Here is a 21,813-nt window from a genome sequence, read left to right as displayed (position 1 = left end):
TAGTTAGGTAATAATGAGGGCTGGGGAAGAGTGAGGAACCCTAGAGGGACCTGCCCCCATGAGCCAGCGAGGACTCGTTGCCCAAGGCAATGTGTTGTGCCCTGGGGGGAATGACCTGACCTGGGCCCTAAGCCAGGGGACAGCACTCAGTACATTGGAGATGTGGGAGCAGCTCTCTGGTGCCCTGGCCGTTGCTCAGACCCCACATGGGGGGACTATTGGGGCCCTCCAGGAAGAGCAGGGCCGGTACAGTGGGGCTGTTTGAATCTGAGGACACAAGGGTGGGAGGCAACACAACGAGCTGCTCTGAGACGCCAGGTCAGGCTCCAGACATGCCTTCTCATACCATGACCAAGGGGATGCTCAGTGGCACTGCAAAGGAATACTGGTAAGCGCTGTGCCCAGCACACTTTGCCTGTGGCACTCTCTGCCCCAAAGAGGCCCCGGGGGCCCAGAGCCAGGATTCCGGACCAGGCAGACAGGCCAGGATACCTGGTGGAAGGGCTGTGCACCCTCCTGCAGGGCACCAGCCGACCACTAGCCGAGGGGAGCTGGGAGCCGGGTTCTCCCATCACTAGCAGCTCCTGTCCCTTGCTCTGAAGCAACGGGTGCTGGCTAGCATGGCAGGTGGGAGAGGTGCAGATAGGCCCCGTGGGTAAGATGGAGTCACTCCCATGCCCTGTGCAGGCCCCACGCTGATAGCACCTGTTCCTTTGCCCCCCAAAGGCGGGGCCCTCGAGGTGATGGAAGATTCCAACGGGAAAACCTTCACTGTCACCAGCCGCGTTGAGTTCACCGTCACCAAAGAAGACAACGACGTGGATGTGACCTGCACAGTGGATCATGAGTCCCTGCAGAACTCGGAGAGATCCGCAAGCCAGAAACTGCAGGTCTACTGTACGTACAGGACAGCCACGGCGGGGGAGGGGGAGGCATCCGGGGACTGTGCTTGGAGTGTCGTGGGAGCATGACGAGGAGCAGATGAGACTGAAAGGAGGCATGAGCCGGTGACCAGCCCTCCACAGGCACCCCGTGCCTCACACGAACACCCCGCCTATAGCTACATGTCACCCGCACCCGCTCACAGCCCACCCCAACCCCCCACAGCCCACAAACCCCACACACAACAGACACACAGCCCACGGCCTTCTACACCCCGCATAGCCCACTGCTTACCACCTCAAACACAGCCTGACACCCCTGGCACACGGCCTACGGCTTACCACCTCCAACACAGCCCTCTGCCTACTACCTCCCCACACACACAGCCCATGGCCTACCACCCTCCATACACAGCCCACCACTAATCACCGCTACGTCAACAGCGCCAGAACCAGGGGTGAGTGGGGCATGGCCCCCCCACCATGGCCTCCCCATGGGTGTAGTTTGGCCAGGCAGGGAGAAGTGTTACCTCCCCCAAATGCAAGACTTGCACAGGTGCTGTACTTCGCAGCAAGGGAGATGATCACCGTTATCAGTTCCCCTGCCTCAAACTACAGCCTTTACTCTCGCCACTCCACACCTGCCCGAGGCTTGCAGTTTGGGGGGCAATGCCGCCCCCTCACCACCGAACAACACCCATGTTAAAAAGTGGGGAGGCCAGGTCTGGCAGTGGTGGTCCCCCCACTTCTACAATGATTCTGATGCCCTTATCCTATGTGCAAAGATATCCCACCGTTACCGACCCTGACACATACACAGCCCACTGCTAACCACCGCCATGTACACACAGCCCACCATTACCAACTGCATTGCACACACAGCCCACTGCTAACCACCGCCATGTACACACAGCCCACCATTACCAACTGCATTGCACACACAGCCCACTGCTAACCACCGCCATGTACACACAGCCCACCATTACCAACTGCATTGCACACACAGCCCACTGCTAACCACCGCCATGTACACACAGCCCACCATTACCAACTGCATTGCACACACAGTCCACTGCTAACCACCGCCATGTACACACAGCCCACCATTACCAACTGCATTGCACACACAGCCCACTGCTAACCACCGCCATGTACACACAGCCCACCATTACCAACTGCATTGCACACACAGCCCACTGCTAACCACCCTGACGCACACACCGCCAATCACTACCGACCGCGATGCGCACACAGCCCACTGCTAACCACCGCCATGTACACACAGCCCACCATTACCAACTGCATTGCACACACAGTCCACTGCTAACCACCGCCATGTACACGCAGCCCACCATTACCAACTGCATTGCACACACAGTCCACTGCTAACCACCCTGACGCACACACCGCCAATCACTACTGACCGCGATGCGCACACAGTCCACTGCTAACCACCCTGACAAACGCAGAGCCCGCTACTAACCACCCCATACACACACAGCCAATGATAACCAACCTGACTCACATATCCCACTGTTAACAAACCCAATACACACACATCTCACCGTTAACCACCCCATGCACACACAGCCCACCGCTAACCACCCCTACGTGCACACATTCCTGTGCTGCTGCCCCGACGCACACACAGATCACTGCTAGCCACCCTCACACACACACAGGCCACCACTAACCATTTTTTTTGCACACACAGCCCAGAGCTTCACCCCCCGTACACACACAGAGCTCACCGCTAACCACTCCCCCGACACACACAGCCCACTGCTAACCACCCTGATGCACACACAGCACACCACTACCAACCGCGATGCACACACAGACCACTGCTAACCACTCCATACACATACAACCCATTGCTAACCACACTGTCACGCACACAGCCCAGAGCTACCCCCCCACACACAGCCCCGTGCTAGCCACGCCATACACACACATCCCACTGCTACCACCCTGACGCACACACAGCTCACTGCTAACCCCCTACCATGCACACACAGCCTATCCATCCCCTACGCACACACAGCCCACCGCTATCCATCCCCTACGCACACACAGCCCACCGCTATCCATCCCCTACGCACACACAGCCCACCGCTATCCATCCCCTACGCACACACAGACCACTGCTAACCCCCACTACGTAGGCACAGCTCACCGCTAACCCCACCCATGCACACACAGCCTGCTGCTAACCATCGCCTACGTACACACAGCCCACTGATAACCCCACTATGTAGACCAGGGGTGGGCAAACTTTTTGGCCCGAGGGCCACATCAGGGAATAGAAATTGTATGGCGGGCCATGAATGCTCACAAAATTGGGGTTGGGATGTGGGCTCTGGGGTGGGGCTGAGGAATTTGGGGTGTAGGAGGGTGCTTTGGGCTGGGATCAAGGGGTTCAGAGGGCAGGAGGGGGATCAGGGCTAGTGCAGGGATGCAGGAAGGGGTGCAGGGTCTGGCTAGAGGTGCAGGCTTTGGGGTGGGGTTGGGGATGAGAGGTTTGGGGTGCAGGAGGGTCTCTGGGCTAGGATCAAGGGGTTTGGAGAGCGGGAGGAGGATCAGGGCTGGGGCAGAGCTGTGGGAAGGGGTCCAGGTTCCCAATGGGGGTGTGGGCTCTGGAGTGGGGCTGGGGATGAGAGGTTTGGGGTGCAGGAGGGTGCTCCAGGCTGGGATCGAGGGGTTTGGAGAGCGGGAGGGGGATCAGGGCTGGGGCAGGGGGCTGGGGTGTGGGGAGATACTCAGGGGTGCAGGCTCCAAGCGGCGCTTACCTCAAGCGGCTCCCGGAACTAGTGTCAGGGCCCTTCTCCATCTCCTATGCGGAGACATGGCCAGGTGGCTCTGCACGCTGCGCCATCCGCAAGCACTGCCCCTGCAGCTCCCATTGGAGTGCCGGAGGGGGCCATTGGAGCGCGTAGGAGCCGGAACAGGGCCATGCCACAGCTTCCCAGAGCTTTCCAACCCTGCACCCCAGCTGGAGTGGGGCTGAGCCCCGTAGTGCGGCCTCCTGACCCAGTGACCCAGCCAGAGTGGGGCCGAGCCGGGTGGTGTGGCTCGCAGGCCGGCTTAAAACGGCTCGCAGGCTGGATCCAGCCCGCGGGCCGTAGTTTGCCCACCCCTGATGTAGACACAGCTTACCGCTAACCCTGCCGCACAGTCCGCCACTAACCACTTCATACGTACACACAGCCCACCACTAACCACTCTCTTAGACACATACAGTCCACCACTCACTGTCCCCTATGTGCACACATCCCACCCCAACCACACAGCCCACCACTAACCATCCCCTGCGCACACACACAGCCCACTGCTAACCATCCCCTGCGCACACACACAGCCCACTGCTAACCATCCCCTGCGCACACACACAGCCCACTGCTAACCATCCCCTGCACACACACAGCCCACAGCTAACCTCCCCCTGCGCACACACACAGCCCACTGCTAACCATCCCCTGCGCACACACACAGCCCACAGCTAACCATCCCCTGCGCACACACAGCCCACAGCTAACCATCCCCTGCGCACACACACAGCCCACAGCTAACCATCCCCACACACACACAGCCCACTGCTAACCATCCCCTGCACACACACACAGCCCACTGCTAATCACCCCCATGCACAAAGAGCCCCCTGCTAATCACTAATACACACACACACAGCCCACCACTAAACACCCCTTCACACACGTGCATCCCACTGCTCACCACCCCATCCATACACACAGCCCACCACTAACCATCCCCTGCACACACACACAGCCCACAGCTAACCATCCCCTGCGCACACACACAGCCCACTGCTAACCATCCCCACACACACACAGCCCACTGCTAACCATCCCCTGCGCACACACACAGCCCACTGCTAACCATCCCCTGCGCACACACACAGCCCACAGCTAACCATCCCCTGCGCACACACACAGCCCACAGCTAACCATCCCCACGCACACACACAGCCCACTGCTAACCATCCCCTGCGCACACACACAGCCCACAGCTAACCATCCCCACGCACACACACAGCCCACTGCTAACCATCCCCTGCGCACACACACAGCCCACTGCTAACCATCCCCTGCGCACACACACAGCCCACTGCTAACCATCCCCTGCGCACACACACAGCCCACTGCTAACCATCCCCTGCGCACACACACAGCCCACTGCTAACCATCCCCTGCGCACACACACAGCCCACTGCTAACCATCCCCACGCACACACACAGCCCACTGCTAACCATCCCCTGCGCACACACACAGCCCACTGCTAACCATCCCCACACACACACACAGCCCACTGCTAACCATCCCCTGCGCACACACACAGCCCACTGCTAACCATCCCCTGCGCACACACACAGCCCACTGCTAACCATCCCCACACACACACACAGCCCACAGCTAACCATCCCCTGCGCACACACACAGCCCACTGCTAACCATCCCCACGCACACACACAGCCCACTGCTAACCATCCCCACACACACACACAGCCCACAGCTAACCATCCCCTGCACACACACACAGCCCACTGCTAACCATCCCCACGCACACACACAGCCCACTGCTAACCATCCCCTGCGCACACACACAGCCCACTGCTAACCATCCCCTGTGCACACACACAGCCCACAGCTAACCATCCCCTGCGCACACACAGCCCACTGCTAACCATCCCCACACACACACACAGCCCACTGCTAACCATCCCCTGCGCACACACACAGCCCACAGCTAACCATCCCCACGCACACACACAGCCCACTGCTAACCATCCCCACACACACACACAGCCCACTGCTAACCATCCCCTGCGCACACACACAGCCCACTGCTAACCATCCCCACGCACACACACAGCCCACAGCTAACCATCCCCACGCACACACACAGCCCACAGCTAACCATCCCCACACACACACAGCCCACTGCTAACCATCCCCTGCGCACACACACAGCCCACAGCTAACCATCCCCTGCGCACACACACAGCCCACAGCTAACCATCCCCACGCACACACACAGCCCACTGCTAACCATCCCCTGCACACACACACAGCCCACTGCTAACCATCCCCACGCACACACACAGCCCACAGCTAACCATCCCCTGCGCACACACACAGCCCACAGCTAACCATCCCCTGCGCACACACACAGCCCACAGCTAACCATCCCCACGCACACACACAGCCCACTGCTAACCATCCCCTGCGCACACACACAGCCCACTGCTAACCATCCCCTGCGCACACACAGCCCACTGCTAACCATCCCCACACACACACAGCCCACAGCTAACCATCCCCACACACACACACAGCCCACAGCTAACCATCCCCTGCACACACACAGCCCACTGCTAACCATCCCCTGCGCACACACAGCCCACTGCTAACCATCCCCTGCGCACACACAGCCCACTGCTAACCATCCCCTGCGCACACACACAGCCCACAGCTAACCATCCCCACGCACACACACAGCCCACAGCTAACCATCCCCACGCACACACACAGCCCACTGCTAACCATCCCCACGCACACACACAGCCCACTGCTAACCATCCCCACACACACACACAGCCCACAGCTAACCATCCCCACGCACACACACAGCCCACTGCTAACCATCCCCACACACACACACAGCCCACTGCTAACCATCCCCACGCACACACACAGCCCACTGCTAACCATCCCCACGCACACACACAGCCCACTGCTAACCATCCCCACGCACACACACAGCCCACTGCTAACCATCCCCTGCGCACACACACAGCCCACTGCTAACCATCCCCTGCGCACACACACAGCCCACTGCTAACCATCCCCTGCGCACACACACAGCCCACTGCTAACCATCCCCACACACACACACAGCCCACTGCTAACCATCCCCACGCACACACACAGCCCACTGCTAACCATCCCCACGCACACACACAGCCCACTGCTAACCATCCCCTGCGCACACACACAGCCCACTGCTAACCATCCCCTGCGCACACACACAGCCCACTGCTAACCATCCCCTGCGCACACACACAGCCCACTGCTAACCATCCCCACACACACACACAGCCCACTGCTAACCATCCCCACGCACACACACAGCCCACTGCTAACCATCCCCACACACACACACAGCCCACTGCTAACCATCCCCACGCACACACACAGCCGACTGCTAACCATCCCCTGCGCACACACACAGCCCACTGCTAACCATCCCCTGTGCACACACACAGCCCACTGCTAACCATCCCCACACACACACACAGCCCACTGCTAACCATCCCCTGTGCACACACACAGCCCACTGCTAACCATCCCCACGCACACACACAGCCCACTGCTAACCATCCCCTGTGCACACACACAGCCCACTGCTAACCATCCCCACACACACACACAGCCCACTGCTAACCATCCCCACACACACACACAGCCCACTGCTAACCATCCCCTGCACACACACACAGCCCACTGCTAACCATCCCCTGCACACACACAGCCCACAGCTAACCATCCCCTGCGCACACACACAGCCCACAGCTAACCATCCCCTGCGCACACACACAGCCCACAGCTAACCATCCCCACGCACACACACAGCCCACAGCTAACCATCCCCACGCACACACAGCCCACTGCTAACCATCCCCTGCGCACACACACAGCCCACAGCTAACCATCCCCTGCGCACACACAGCCCACTGCTAACCATCCCCTGCGCACACACACAGCCCACAGCTAACCATCCCCTGCACACACACACAGCCCACAGCTAACCATCCCCACGCACACACACAGCCCACAGCTAACCATCCCCACGCACACACAGCCCACTGCTAACCATCCCCACACACACACACAGCCCACTGCTAACCATCCCCACGCACACACACAGCCCACAGCTAACCATCCCCTGCGCACACACACAGCCCACAGCTAACCATCCCCACGCACACACACAGCCCACAGCTAACCATCCCCACGCACACACAGCCCACTGCTAACCATCCCCTGCGCACACACACAGCCCACAGCTAACCATCCCCTGCGCACACACAGCCCACTGCTAACCATCCCCTGCGCACACACACAGCCCACAGCTAACCATCCCCTGCGCACACACACAGCCCACAGCTAACCATCCCCACGCACACACACAGCCCACAGCTAACCATCCCCACGCACACACACAGCCCACAGCTAACCATCCCCACGCACACACAGCCCACTGCTAACCATCCCCTGCGCACACACACAGCCCACTGCTAACCATCCCCTGCGCGCACACACAGCCCACTGCTAACCATCCCCACACACACACACAGCCCACTGCTAACCATCCCCTGCACACACACAGCCCACAGCTAACCATCCCCTGTGCACACACACAGCCCACAGCTAACCATCCCCACGCACACACACAGCCCACTGCTAACCATCCCCTGCGCACACACACAGCCCACTGCTAACCATCCCCTGCGCGCACACACAGCCCACTGCTAACCATCCCCACACACACACACAGCCCACTGCTAACCATCCCCTGCACACACACAGCCCACAGCTAACCATCCCCTGCGCACACACACAGCCCACAGCTAACCATCCCCACACACACACACAGCCCACTGCTAACCATCCCCACACACACACACAGCCCACTGCTAACCATCCCCTGCGCACACACACAGCCCACAGCTAACCATCCCCACACACACACACAGCCCACTGCTAACCATCCCCACACACACACACAGCCCACTGCTAACCATCCCCACGCACACACACAGCCCACTGCTAACCATCCCCTGCGCACACACACAGCCCACTGCTAACCATCCCCTGCGCACACACACAGCCCACTGCTAACCATCCCCTGCGCACACACAGCCCACTGCTAACCATCCCCACACACACACAGCCCACAGCTAACCATCCCCACGCACACACAGCCCACTGCTAACCATCCCCTGCGCACACACAGCCCACTGCTAACCATCCCCTGCGCACACACAGCCCACTGCTAACCATCCCCTGCGCACACACACAGCCCACTGCTAACCATCCCCACACACACACACAGCCCACTGCTAACCATCCCCTGCGCACACACACAGCCCACTGCTAACCATCCCCACACACACACACAGCCCACTGCTAACCATCCCCACGCACACACACAGCCCACAGCTAACCATCCCCTGTGCACACACACAGCCCACTGCTAACCATCCCCACGCACACACACAGCCCACTGCTAACCATCCCCTGCGCACACACACAGCCCACTGCTAACCATCCCCTGTGCACACACACAGCCCACTGCTAACCATCCCCACACACACACACAGCCCACTGCTAACCATCCCCTGCACACACACAGCCCACTGCTAACCATCCCCACACACACACACAGCCCACTGCTAACCATCCCCTGCGCACACACACAGCCCACTGCTAACCATCCCCTGTGCACACACACAGCCCACTGCTAACCATCCCCACACACACACACAGCCCACTGCTAACCATCCCCTGCGCACACACACAGCCCACTGCTAACCATCCCCTGCACACACACAGCCCACTGCTAACCATCCCCTGCGCACACACACAGCCCACTGCTAACCATCCCCTGCGCACACACACAGCCCACAGCTAACCATCCCCTGCGCACACACACAGCCCACTGCTAACCATCCCCACGCACACACACAGCCCACTGCTAACCATCCCCACACACACACACAGCCCACTGCTAACCATCCCCACACACACACACAGCCCACTGCTAACCATCCCCACACACACACACAGCCCACTGCTAACCATCCCCACACACACACACAGCCCACTGCTAACCATCCCCTGCGCACACACAGCCCACTGCTAACCATCCCCTGCGCACACACAGCCCACTGCTAACCATCCCCTGCGCACACACACAGCCCACAGCTAACCATCCCCACGCACACACACAGCCCACAGCTAACCATCCCCACGCACACACACAGCCCACTGCTAACCATCCCCACGCACACACACAGCCCACTGCTAACCATCCCCACACACACACACAGCCCACAGCTAACCATCCCCACGCACACACACAGCCCACTGCTAACCATCCCCACACACACACACAGCCCACTGCTAACCATCCCCACGCACACACACAGCCCACTGCTAACCATCCCCACGCACACACACAGCCCACTGCTAACCATCCCCACGCACACACACAGCCCACTGCTAACCATCCCCTGCGCACACACACAGCCCACTGCTAACCATCCCCTGCGCACACACACAGCCCACTGCTAACCATCCCCTGCGCACACACACAGCCCACTGCTAACCATCCCCACACACACACACAGCCCACTGCTAACCATCCCCACGCACACACACAGCCCACTGCTAACCATCCCCACGCACACACACAGCCCACTGCTAACCATCCCCACGCACACACACAGCCCACTGCTAACCATCCCCTGCGCACACACACAGCCCACTGCTAACCATCCCCTGCGCACACACACAGCCCACTGCTAACCATCCCCTGCGCACACACACAGCCCACTGCTAACCATCCCCACACACACACACAGCCCACTGCTAACCATCCCCACGCACACACACAGCCCACTGCTAACCATCCCCACACACACACACAGCCCACTGCTAACCATCCCCACACACACAGCCCACAGCTAACCATCCCCACACACACACACAGCCCACTGCTAACCATCCCCACGCACACACACAGCCGACTGCTAACCATCCCCTGCGCACACACACAGCCCACTGCTAACCATCCCCTGTGCACACACACAGCCCACTGCTAACCATCCCCACACACACACACAGCCCACTGCTAACCATCCCCTGTGCACACACACAGCCCACTGCTAACCATCCCCACGCACACACACAGCCCACTGCTAACCATCCCCTGTGCACACACACAGCCCACTGCTAACCATCCCCACACACACACACAGCCCACTGCTAACCATCCCCACACACACACACAGCCCACTGCTAACCATCCCCTGCACACACACACAGCCCACTGCTAACCATCCCCTGCACACACACAGCCCACAGCTAACCATCCCCTGCGCACACACACAGCCCACAGCTAACCATCCCCTGCGCACACACACAGCCCACAGCTAACCATCCCCACGCACACACACAGCCCACAGCTAACCATCCCCACGCACACACAGCCCACTGCTAACCATCCCCTGCGCACACACACAGCCCACAGCTAACCATCCCCTGCGCACACACAGCCCACTGCTAACCATCCCCTGCGCACACACACAGCCCACAGCTAACCATCCCCTGCACACACACACAGCCCACAGCTAACCATCCCCACGCACACACACAGCCCACAGCTAACCATCCCCACGCACACACAGCCCACTGCTAACCATCCCCACACACACACACAGCCCACTGCTAACCATCCCCACGCACACACACAGCCCACAGCTAACCATCCCCTGCGCACACACACAGCCCACAGCTAACCATCCCCACGCACACACACAGCCCACAGCTAACCATCCCCACGCACACACAGCCCACTGCTAACCATCCCCTGCACACACACAGCCCACAGCTAACCATCCCCTGCGCACACACAGCCCACTGCTAACCATCCCCTGCGCACACACACAGCCCACAGCTAACCATCCCCTGCGCACACACAGCCCACTGCTAACCATCCCCTGCGCACACACACAGCCCACAGCTAACCATCCCCTGCGCACACACACAGCCCACAGCTAACCATCCCCACGCACACACACAGCCCACAGCTAACCATCCCCACGCACACACACAGCCCACAGCTAACCATCCCCACGCACACACAGCCCACTGCTAACCATCCCCTGCGCACACACACAGCCCACTGCTAACCATCCCCTGCGCGCACACACAGCCCACTGCTAACCATCCCCACACACACACACAGCCCACTGCTAACCATCCCCTGCACACACACAGCCCACAGCTAACCATCCCCTGTGCACACACACAGCCCACAGCTAACCATCCCCACGCACACACACAGCCCACTGCTAACCATCCCCTGCGCACACACACAGCCCACTGCTAACCATCCCCTGCGCGCACACACAGCCCACTGCTAACCATCCCCACACACACACACAGCCCACTGCTAACCATCCCCTGCACACACACAGCCCACAGCTAACCATCCCCTGCGCACACACACAGCCCACAGCTAACCATCCCCACACACACACACAGCCCACTGCTAACCATCCCCACACACACACACAGCCCACTGCTAACCATCCCCTGCGCACACACACAGCCCACAGCTAACCATCCCCACACACACACACAGCCCACTGCTAACCATCCCCACACACACACACAGCCCACTGCTAACCATCCCCACGCACACACACAGCCCACTGCTAACCATCCCCTGCGCACACACACAGCCCACTGCTAACCATCCCCTGCGCACACACACAGCCCACTGCTAACCATCCCCTGCGCACACACAGCCCACTGCTAACCATCCCCACACACACACAGCCCACAGCTAACCATCCCCACGCACACACAGCCCACTGCTAACCATCCCCTGCGCACACACAGCCCACTGCTAACCATCCCCTGCGCACACACAGCCCACTGCTAACCATCCCCTGCGCACACACACAGCCCACTGCTAACCATCCCCACACACACACACAGCCCACTGCTAACCATCCCCTGCGCACACACACAGCCCACTGCTAACCATCCCCACACACACACACAGCCCACTGCTAACCATCCCCACGCACACACACAGCCCACAGCTAACCATCCCCTGTGCACACACACAGCCCACTGCTAACCATCCCCACGCACACACACAGCCCACTGCTAACCATCCCCTGCGCACACACACAGCCCACTGCTAACCATCCCCTGTGCACACACACAGCCCACTGCTAACCATCCCCACACACACACACAGCCCACTGCTAACCATCCCCTGCACACACACAGCCCACTGCTAACCATCCCCACACACACACACAGCCCACTGCTAACCATCCCCTGCGCACACACACAGCCCACTGCTAACCATCCCCTGTGCACACACACAGCCCACTGCTAACCATCCCCACACACACACACAGCCCACTGCTAACCATCCCCTGCGCACACACACAGCCCACTGCTAACCATCCCCTGCACACACACAGCCCACTGCTAACCATCCCCTGCGCACACACACAGCCCACTGCTAACCATCCCCTGCGCACACACACAGCCCACAGCTAACCATCCCCTGCGCACACACACAGCCCACTGCTAACCATCCCCACGCACACACACAGCCCACTGCTAACCATCCCCACACACACACACAGCCCACTGCTAACCATCCCCACACACACACACAGCCCACTGCTAACCATCCCCACACACACACACAGCCCACTGCTAACCATCCCCACACACACACACAGCCCACTGCTAACCATCCCCTGCGCACACACACAGCCCACAGCTAACCATCCCCACACACACACACAGCCCACAGCTAACCATCCCCACACACACACACAGCCCACTGCTAACCATCCCCTGCGCACACACACAGCCCACTGCTAACCATCCCCTGTGCACACACACAGCCCACAGCTAACCATCCCCTGCACACACACAGCCCACTGCTAACCATCCCCTGCGCACACACACAGCCCACTGCTAACCATCCCCTGCGCACACACACAGCCCACTGCTAACCATCCCCTGTGCACACACACAGCCCACTGCTAACCATCCCCACACACACACACAGCCCACTGCTAACCATCCCCTGCGCACACACACAGCCCACTGCTAACCATCCCCACGCACACACACAGCCCACTGCTAACCATCCCCTGCGCACACACACAGCCCACTGCTAACCATCCCCTGTGCACACACACAGCCCACTGCTAACCATCCCCACACACACACACAGCCCACTGCTAACCATCCCCACACACACACACAGCCCACTGCTAACCATCCCCACACACACACACAGCCCACTGCTAACCATCCCCTGCGCACACACACAGCCCACAGCTAACCATCCCCACGCACACACACAGCCCACTGCTAACCATCCCCTGCGCACACACACAGCCCACAGCTAACCATCCCCTGCGCACACACACAGCCCACAGCTAACCATCCCCACGCACACACACAGCCCACAGCTAACCATCCCCTGCACACACACACAGCCCACAGCTAACCATCCCCTGCACACACACAGCCCACTGCTAACCATCCCCACGCACACACACAGCCCACTGCTAACCATCCCCTGCGCACACACACAGCCCACTGCTAACCATCCCCTGTGCACACACACAGCCCACAGCTAACCATCCCCTGCGCACACACAGCCCACTGCTAACCATCCCCACACACACACACAGCCCACTGCTAACCATCCCCACACACACACAGCCCACTGCTAACCATCCCCTGCGCACACACACAGCCCACTGCTAACCATCCCCACGCACACACACAGCCCACTGCTAACCATCCCCTGCGCACACACACAGCCCACAGCTAACCATCCCCTGCGCACACACACAGCCCACAGCTAACCATCCCCACGCACACACACAGCCCACTGCTAACCATCCCCTGCGCACACACAGCCCACTGCTAACCATCCCCACACACACACACAGCCCACTGCTAACCATCCCCTGCACACACACAGCCCACTGCTAACCATCCCCACACACACACACAGCCCACTGCTAACCATCCCCACACACACACACAGCCCACAGCTAACCATCCCCTGCACACACACACAGCCCACAGCTAACCATCCCCTGCACACACACAGCCCACAGCTAACCATCCCCACACACACACACAGCCCACAGCTAACCATCCCCTGCACACACACAGCCCACAGCTAACCATCCCCTGCGCACACACACAGCCCACAGCTAACCATCCCCACACACACACACAGCCCACAGCTAACCATCCCCACGCACACACACAGCCCACTGCTAACCATCCCCACACACACACAGCCCACAGCTAACCATCCCCACGCACACACACAGCCCACTGCTAACCATCCCCTGCACACACACACAGCCCACAGCTAACCATCCCCTGCGCACACACACAGCCCACTGCTAACCATCCCCTGCACACACACACAGCCCACTGCTAACCATCCCCTGCACACACACACAGCCCACTGCTAACCATCCCCTGCACACACACAGCCCACTGCTAACCATCCCCTGCACACACACAGCCCACAGCTAACCATCCCCTGCGCACACACACAGCCCACAGCTAACCATCCCCACGCACACACACAGCCCACTGCTAACCATCCCCTGCGCACACACACAGCCCACTGCTAACCATCCCCACGCACACACACAGCCCACTGCTAACCATCCCCTGTGCACACACACAGCCCACAGCTAACCATCCCCTGCGCACACACAGCCCACTGCTAACCATCCCCACACACACACACAGCCCACTGCTAACCATCCCCTGCGCACACACACAGCCCACTGCTAACCATCCCCACGCACACACACAGCCCACAGCTAACCATCCCCACACACACAGCCCACTGCTAACCATCCCCACGCACACACAGCCCACTGCTAACCATCCCCACGCACACACAGCCCACTGCTAACCATCCCCACACACACACACAGCCCACTGCTAACCATCCCCTGCGCACACACACAGCCCACTGCTAACCATCCCCTGCGCACACACACAGCCCACTGCTAACCATCCCCACACACACACAGCCCACAGCTAACCATCCCCACACACACACACAGCCCACTGCTAACCATCCCCACGCACACACACAGCCCACAGCTAACCATCCCCTGCGCACACACACAGCCCACAGCTAACCATCCCCTGCGCACACACACAGCCCACTGCTAACCATCCCCACGCACACACACAGCCCACTGCTAACCATCCCCACGCACACACAGCCCACTGCTAACCATCCCCACGCACACACACAGCCCACTGCTAACCATCCCCACACACACACACAGCCCACTGCTAACCATCCCCTGCGCACACACACAGCCCACAGCTAACCATCCCCTGCGCACACACAGCCCACTGCTAACCATCCCCACACACACACAGCCCACAGCTAACCATCCCCTGCGCACACACACAGCCCACTGCTAACCATCCCCACGCACACACACAGCCCACTGCTAACCATCCCCTGCGCACACACACAGCCCACTGCTAACCATCCCCTGCGCACACACACAGCCCACTGCTAACCATCCCCTGCGCACACACACAGCCCACTGCTAACCATCCCCACGCACACACACAGCCCACTGCTAACCATCCCCACGCACACACACAGCCCACAGCTAACCTCCCCCTGCACACACACAGCCCACTGCTAACCATCCCCACGCACACACACAGCCCACAGCTAACCTCCCCCTGCACACACACAGCCCACAGCTAACCATCCCCTGTGCACACACACAGCCCACAGCTAACCATCCCCTGCACACACACAGCCCACTGCTAACCATCCCCACACACACACACAGCCCACAGCTAACCATCCCCTGCGCACACACACAGCCCACTGCTAACCATCCCCACGCACACACACAGCCCACTGCTAACCATCCCCACGCACACACACAGCCCACTGCTAACCATCCCCACGCACACACACAGCCCACTGCTAACCATCCCCTGCGCACACACACAGCCCACAGCTAACCATCCCCACGCACACACACAGCCCACTGCTAACCATCCCCACGCACACACACAGCCCACTGCTAACCATCCCCACGCACACACACAGCCCACTGCTAACCATCCCCACGCACACACACAGCCCACTGCTAACCATCCCCACACACACACACAGCCCACTGCTAACCATCCCCACGCACACACAGCCCACAGCTAACCATCCCCTGCACACACAGCCCACTGCTAACCATCCCCTGCACACACAGCCCACAGCTAACCATCCCCTGCGCACACACACAGCCCACTGCTAACCATCCCCACACACACACAGCCCACAGCTAACCATCCCCTGCGCACACACACAGCCCACTGCTAACCATCCCCTGCACACACACACAGCCCACAGCTAACCATCCCCACACACACAGCCCACAGCTAACCATCCCCACACACACACAGCCCACTGCTAACCATCCCCACGCACACACAGCCCACAGCTAACCATCCCCTGCGCACACACACAGCCCACTGCTAACCATCCCCACACACACACAGCCCACTGCTAACCATCCCCTGCGCACACACACAGCCCACTGCTAACCATCCCCTGCGCACACACACAGCCCACAGCTAACCATCCCCACACACACAGCCCACAGCTAACCATCCCCACACACACACAGCCCACAGCTAACCATCCCCTGTGCACACACACAGCCCACTGCTAACCATCCCCTGTGCACACACACAGCCCACTGCTAACCATCCCCTGCGCACACACACAGCCCACAGCTAACCATCCCCTGCACACACAGCCCACAGCTAACCATCCCCTGCACACACACACAGCCCACTGCTAACCATCCCCTGCACACACAGCCCACAGCTAACCATCCCCTGCGCACACACACAGCCCACTGCTAACCATCCCCTGCGCACACACACAGCCCACTGCTAACCATCCCCTGCGCACACACAGCCCACTGCTAACCATCCCCACACACACACACAGCCCACTGCTAACCATCCCCACACACACACAGCCCACTGCTAACCATCCCCACGCACAAAGTGCTTACTGCTAACCAACGCTATGTACACACAGCCCACTGCTAACCCCCCCCCACACACACGCGCACCACTAACTGTTCCCCATGTACAAACACAGCCCACCGCTACGCCCCCACCACGACTCCAGACACACACACGTCCCACCGCTAACCACCCATACACAGACATACAGCCCACTGCTAACCCCCCCATCCACACACAGCTCACCAGTAACCACTTCCTAAGCACACACAGCCCAATGCTAACCACCCTCAACACACACACTGCCCACTACTAACCAACTTGATCAACACCCCCCCACACTAATTACTCCCACTCACACAAAGCCCACCACTAACCACCCCCTACACGCACACACAGCCTACCGCTAACCCCCCGAAAGACACACAGTCCTCTCCTAATCACTAATACGCAAACAGCCCTCCACTAACCATCCCTACGTACACACAGCCCACTGATGAGCACTAATACTCACAATTACAGCTACCACTATCCTCCCATGCACAAACACACAGCCCACCATTAACCACCAACATGCACACACATCCCATCACTAACCACCGCTGCATACACACAGCTCACCACTAACCAATCCCTATGCACACACAGCCCACAGCTTAACCCCTCTACACAGCCGCAGCCCACAGCTTAACCCCCCTACCTAGACACAGCCCATCAATGACACCCCCAAGCACACGCAGCCCACAGCTAACCACTCAATGCATGTACACATCCTACCACTAACCACCCTGACGCACACACAGCTCTCCACTTACCACCCCAACACTGTAACGTTCCCCTCTTGTGTTATCTGGACCGGTGATCTGCTAGGCCACTCCAAGCCTTGACTCTAGGAGCCAGCCTTACCCTGCTGTGAGAACCCCCACTCCTGGGCGGTTCACGCACAGACTACTTACAAGCGAATGACACTAGCCAATATCTCCATTCCCAGACACAACCCTAGGAACCTCCATCTTGCAGTGTCCAGTTATGACCGTTGGACACTGCAATCTTATATGAGTTCGTCAATTTAACGAAGAAATTGATGTGTGCCAGGCTTGTTATCCCAAGGGGAGCCTCTGACACACTTCAAACCAAACACACTGCCTCAGGTAGAATAAACAATGAAATGTATTAACTATAAAGACAGATTTTAAGTGATTACAAGTCAAAGCATAACAAGTCAGATTTGGTCAAATGAAATAAAAGCAAAACGCATTCTAAGCTGATCTTAACACTTTCAATGTCCTTACAAACTTAGATGCTTCTCACCACAGGCTGGCTGGTTGTTCTTCAGCCAGGCTCTCCCCTTTGGTCAGCACTTCAGTCGCTTGGTGTGGTGTCTGTAGATTTAGGTGGAAGAGAGAGAGTGAGCATGGCAAACTTCTCTCCCTTTTATCATGTTCTTTCTTCCCTCTTGGTTTTGCCCCCGCCCCCCACCTTCAGAGTCAGGTGAGCATTACCTCATCGCAGTTCCAAATTGACCAAAGGAAGGGCAGTGACTCCCTGGAGGGTCTAACAGATTCTTTTGTTGCTGCCGAGGCCAGCGTCCATTGTTCCTGTGAGGCTGGGCTGGGTTTGTCCCATACCTCCTCTCATGACATGTGAACTGGCTCTCTGTTCTTGGAGAGTTTTTGCATGGGCTTGCTTTAAGCCATGAGGATACATTTTCAGCCTCATAACTATATACATGAAATTTATAACCTATAACCTTACTATAACATTACTGTAACAATTACTATAACATCACTATAACAACCATGCTCAGTGCATCATGAGCCTTCCGAAGACACCCAACATGATAATCTTTGTATTGGATACCACACAGTCATTTTATAAATATGAACATGGGGGTGTCGGGTGTTCCCCCAAGGTACAGAGCGTCACAGACACACACACACACACATCTCACTGCTAATCACTGCTATGCACACACATCCCACTGTTACCGTCCCCAGTGCACACACAGCCCACTGCTAACCAGCCCCTATGCACACACAGATCACCACTAACCCCCACTACACAGACACAGCTCACTGCTAACCCCACCCACCCATACACAGCTTGCCACTAACCATCGCCTACGCAAACGCATCCCACCGCTAACCCCCATTATGTAGACACAGCCCACCACTCACCACCCTCCTATACACACACAGCCCACCGCTAACCACCCCACGGACACACACAGTCCACCGCTAACCACCCCTACGCATACATATCTCATCGCTATCCACCCCATGCACACACACAGTCCACCGCTAACCACCCCATGCACACACAGCCAACTGCTAACCACCCTTGTACACACACACAGTCCACCGCTAACCACCCCATGCACACACAGCCAACTGCTAACCACCCTTGTACACACACAGTCCACCGCTAACCACCCCATGCACACACAGCCAACTGCTAACAGCCCTTGTACACACACACAGTCCACCGCTAACCACCCCATGCACACACAGCCAACTGCTAACAGCCCTTGTGCATATACTAATCCCCCGCTAAATATCCCTTACACACATACTCAGCCCACCGCTAACAACCCACTATATGCACACACAGTCCACCGCTAACCACCCCATGCACACACAGCCAACTGCTAACCACCCTTGTACACACACACAGTCCACCGCTAACCACCCCATGCACACACAGCCAACTGCTAACAGCCCTTGTACACACACACAGTCCACTGCTAACCACCCCATGCACACACAGCCAACTGCTAACAGCCCTTGTGCACACACACAGTCCACTGCTAACCACCCCATGCACACACAGCCAACTGCTAACAGCCCTTGTGCACACACACAGTCCACTGCTAACCACCCCATGCACACACAGCCAACTGCTAACAGCCCTTGTACACACACACAGTCCACCGCTAACCACCCCATGCACACACAGCCAACTGCTAACAGCCCTTGTGCATATACTAATCCCCCGCTAAATATCCCTTACACACATACTCAGCCCACCGCTAACAACCCACTATATGCACACTCAGCCCACCGCTAACCACCCCTACGCACACACACATGGCATCGCTAAACACCCTGTACACGCACACAGCCCACCGCTAGCCACCCCTACGCGCACACACAACCCAGCCCACCATTAACCACCCCTTCACACTCACATCCCACCACTAACCCCTCCATACACACACAGAGCCCAATGCTAACCAATCCCTCAAAAACGCAGCCCACCACTAACCACCCCATACGCACAGCCCAACACTAACGCCCGCCACGCACACACAGCTTACCGCTAAGCACCCCCTACATACGCACATCCCACTGCGGGTGTAGGGAGGGAGGGGCATGCTGCGGGTGAATGGTGGGAAGGGCACGCTGTGGGCATGTGGAGAGAGGGTCACACTGCAGGTGTGTGGCAGGAGGGGCCCGCTGCAGGTGTAGGGAAGGAGGGAGGTACACAGTATTGGTGTGCGGTGGGGGGAACAAGCATTGGTGTTTAGAGGGAGGGGCATGCTGCCGATGTTTGGAAGGAGAGGCATGCTGTGGGTGTAGGGAGGGAGGGGGACGCTGCAGGTGTAGGAAGAGAAGGGCACGCTGTGGGTTTATGGAGGGAGGGGCACGCTGCAGCTGAAACGAGGGAGGGACAAGCTCAGGGTGTAGTGAGGGACATGCCATGGTTGTGGTGGGAGGGGCACCGTGGGCGGGAGAAGGGGCAGCACAGAACGTGCTCCAGAATTTTGATTTTTACCTTTCTCTTTTTTCCCTCTCTCCAGTTAAGCCAACAGCAACGATCGAGCCAGACCCCCCCTACCCTAGGGAGGGCGAGGAGCTGCGGCTGCAGTGTGAAGTCCAGGGCAATCCGATGTAAGCGTCTACCCCTCCCCAGCCCCTCTGGCTCCCGTCCTCTCCTGCAGGGCTGCTTGCAGCACCCCTCATAGCTCTCTTCACCGGGCTACAGCCTTGCTGCTAGGGCCTGTCCCGGGGGTGCTGCAGCTCCTGCC

General features: G+C 58.8%; 1 protein-coding gene across 3 annotated transcripts in view; it reads left to right on the top strand.

The window, feature by feature from the left end:
• The window catches only part of CADM3 (cell adhesion molecule 3), a 155,710-nt gene that overhangs the window by 104,567 nt on the left and 29,330 nt on the right, over positions 1-21,813 (top strand). For all 3 annotated transcript variants that reach the window (XM_073322545.2, XM_073322543.2, XM_073322544.2), the window contains 2 exons: positions 727-897; positions 21,586-21,676. In XM_073322545.2, the coding sequence (XP_073178646.1) occupies positions 727-897; positions 21,586-21,676 (262 nt within the window). The remainder of the gene's footprint in view (positions 1-726; positions 898-21,585; positions 21,677-21,813) is intronic.

This window comes from Lepidochelys kempii, chromosome 24 (genome assembly GCF_965140285.1).
Source record: "Lepidochelys kempii isolate rLepKem1 chromosome 24, rLepKem1.hap1, whole genome shotgun sequence".
Classification (NCBI taxonomy): domain Eukaryota; kingdom Metazoa; phylum Chordata; order Testudines; family Cheloniidae; genus Lepidochelys; species Lepidochelys kempii.
Note: the sequence above shows the minus strand (reverse complement) of the source record. Positions and strands in the feature narration are given on the sequence as shown.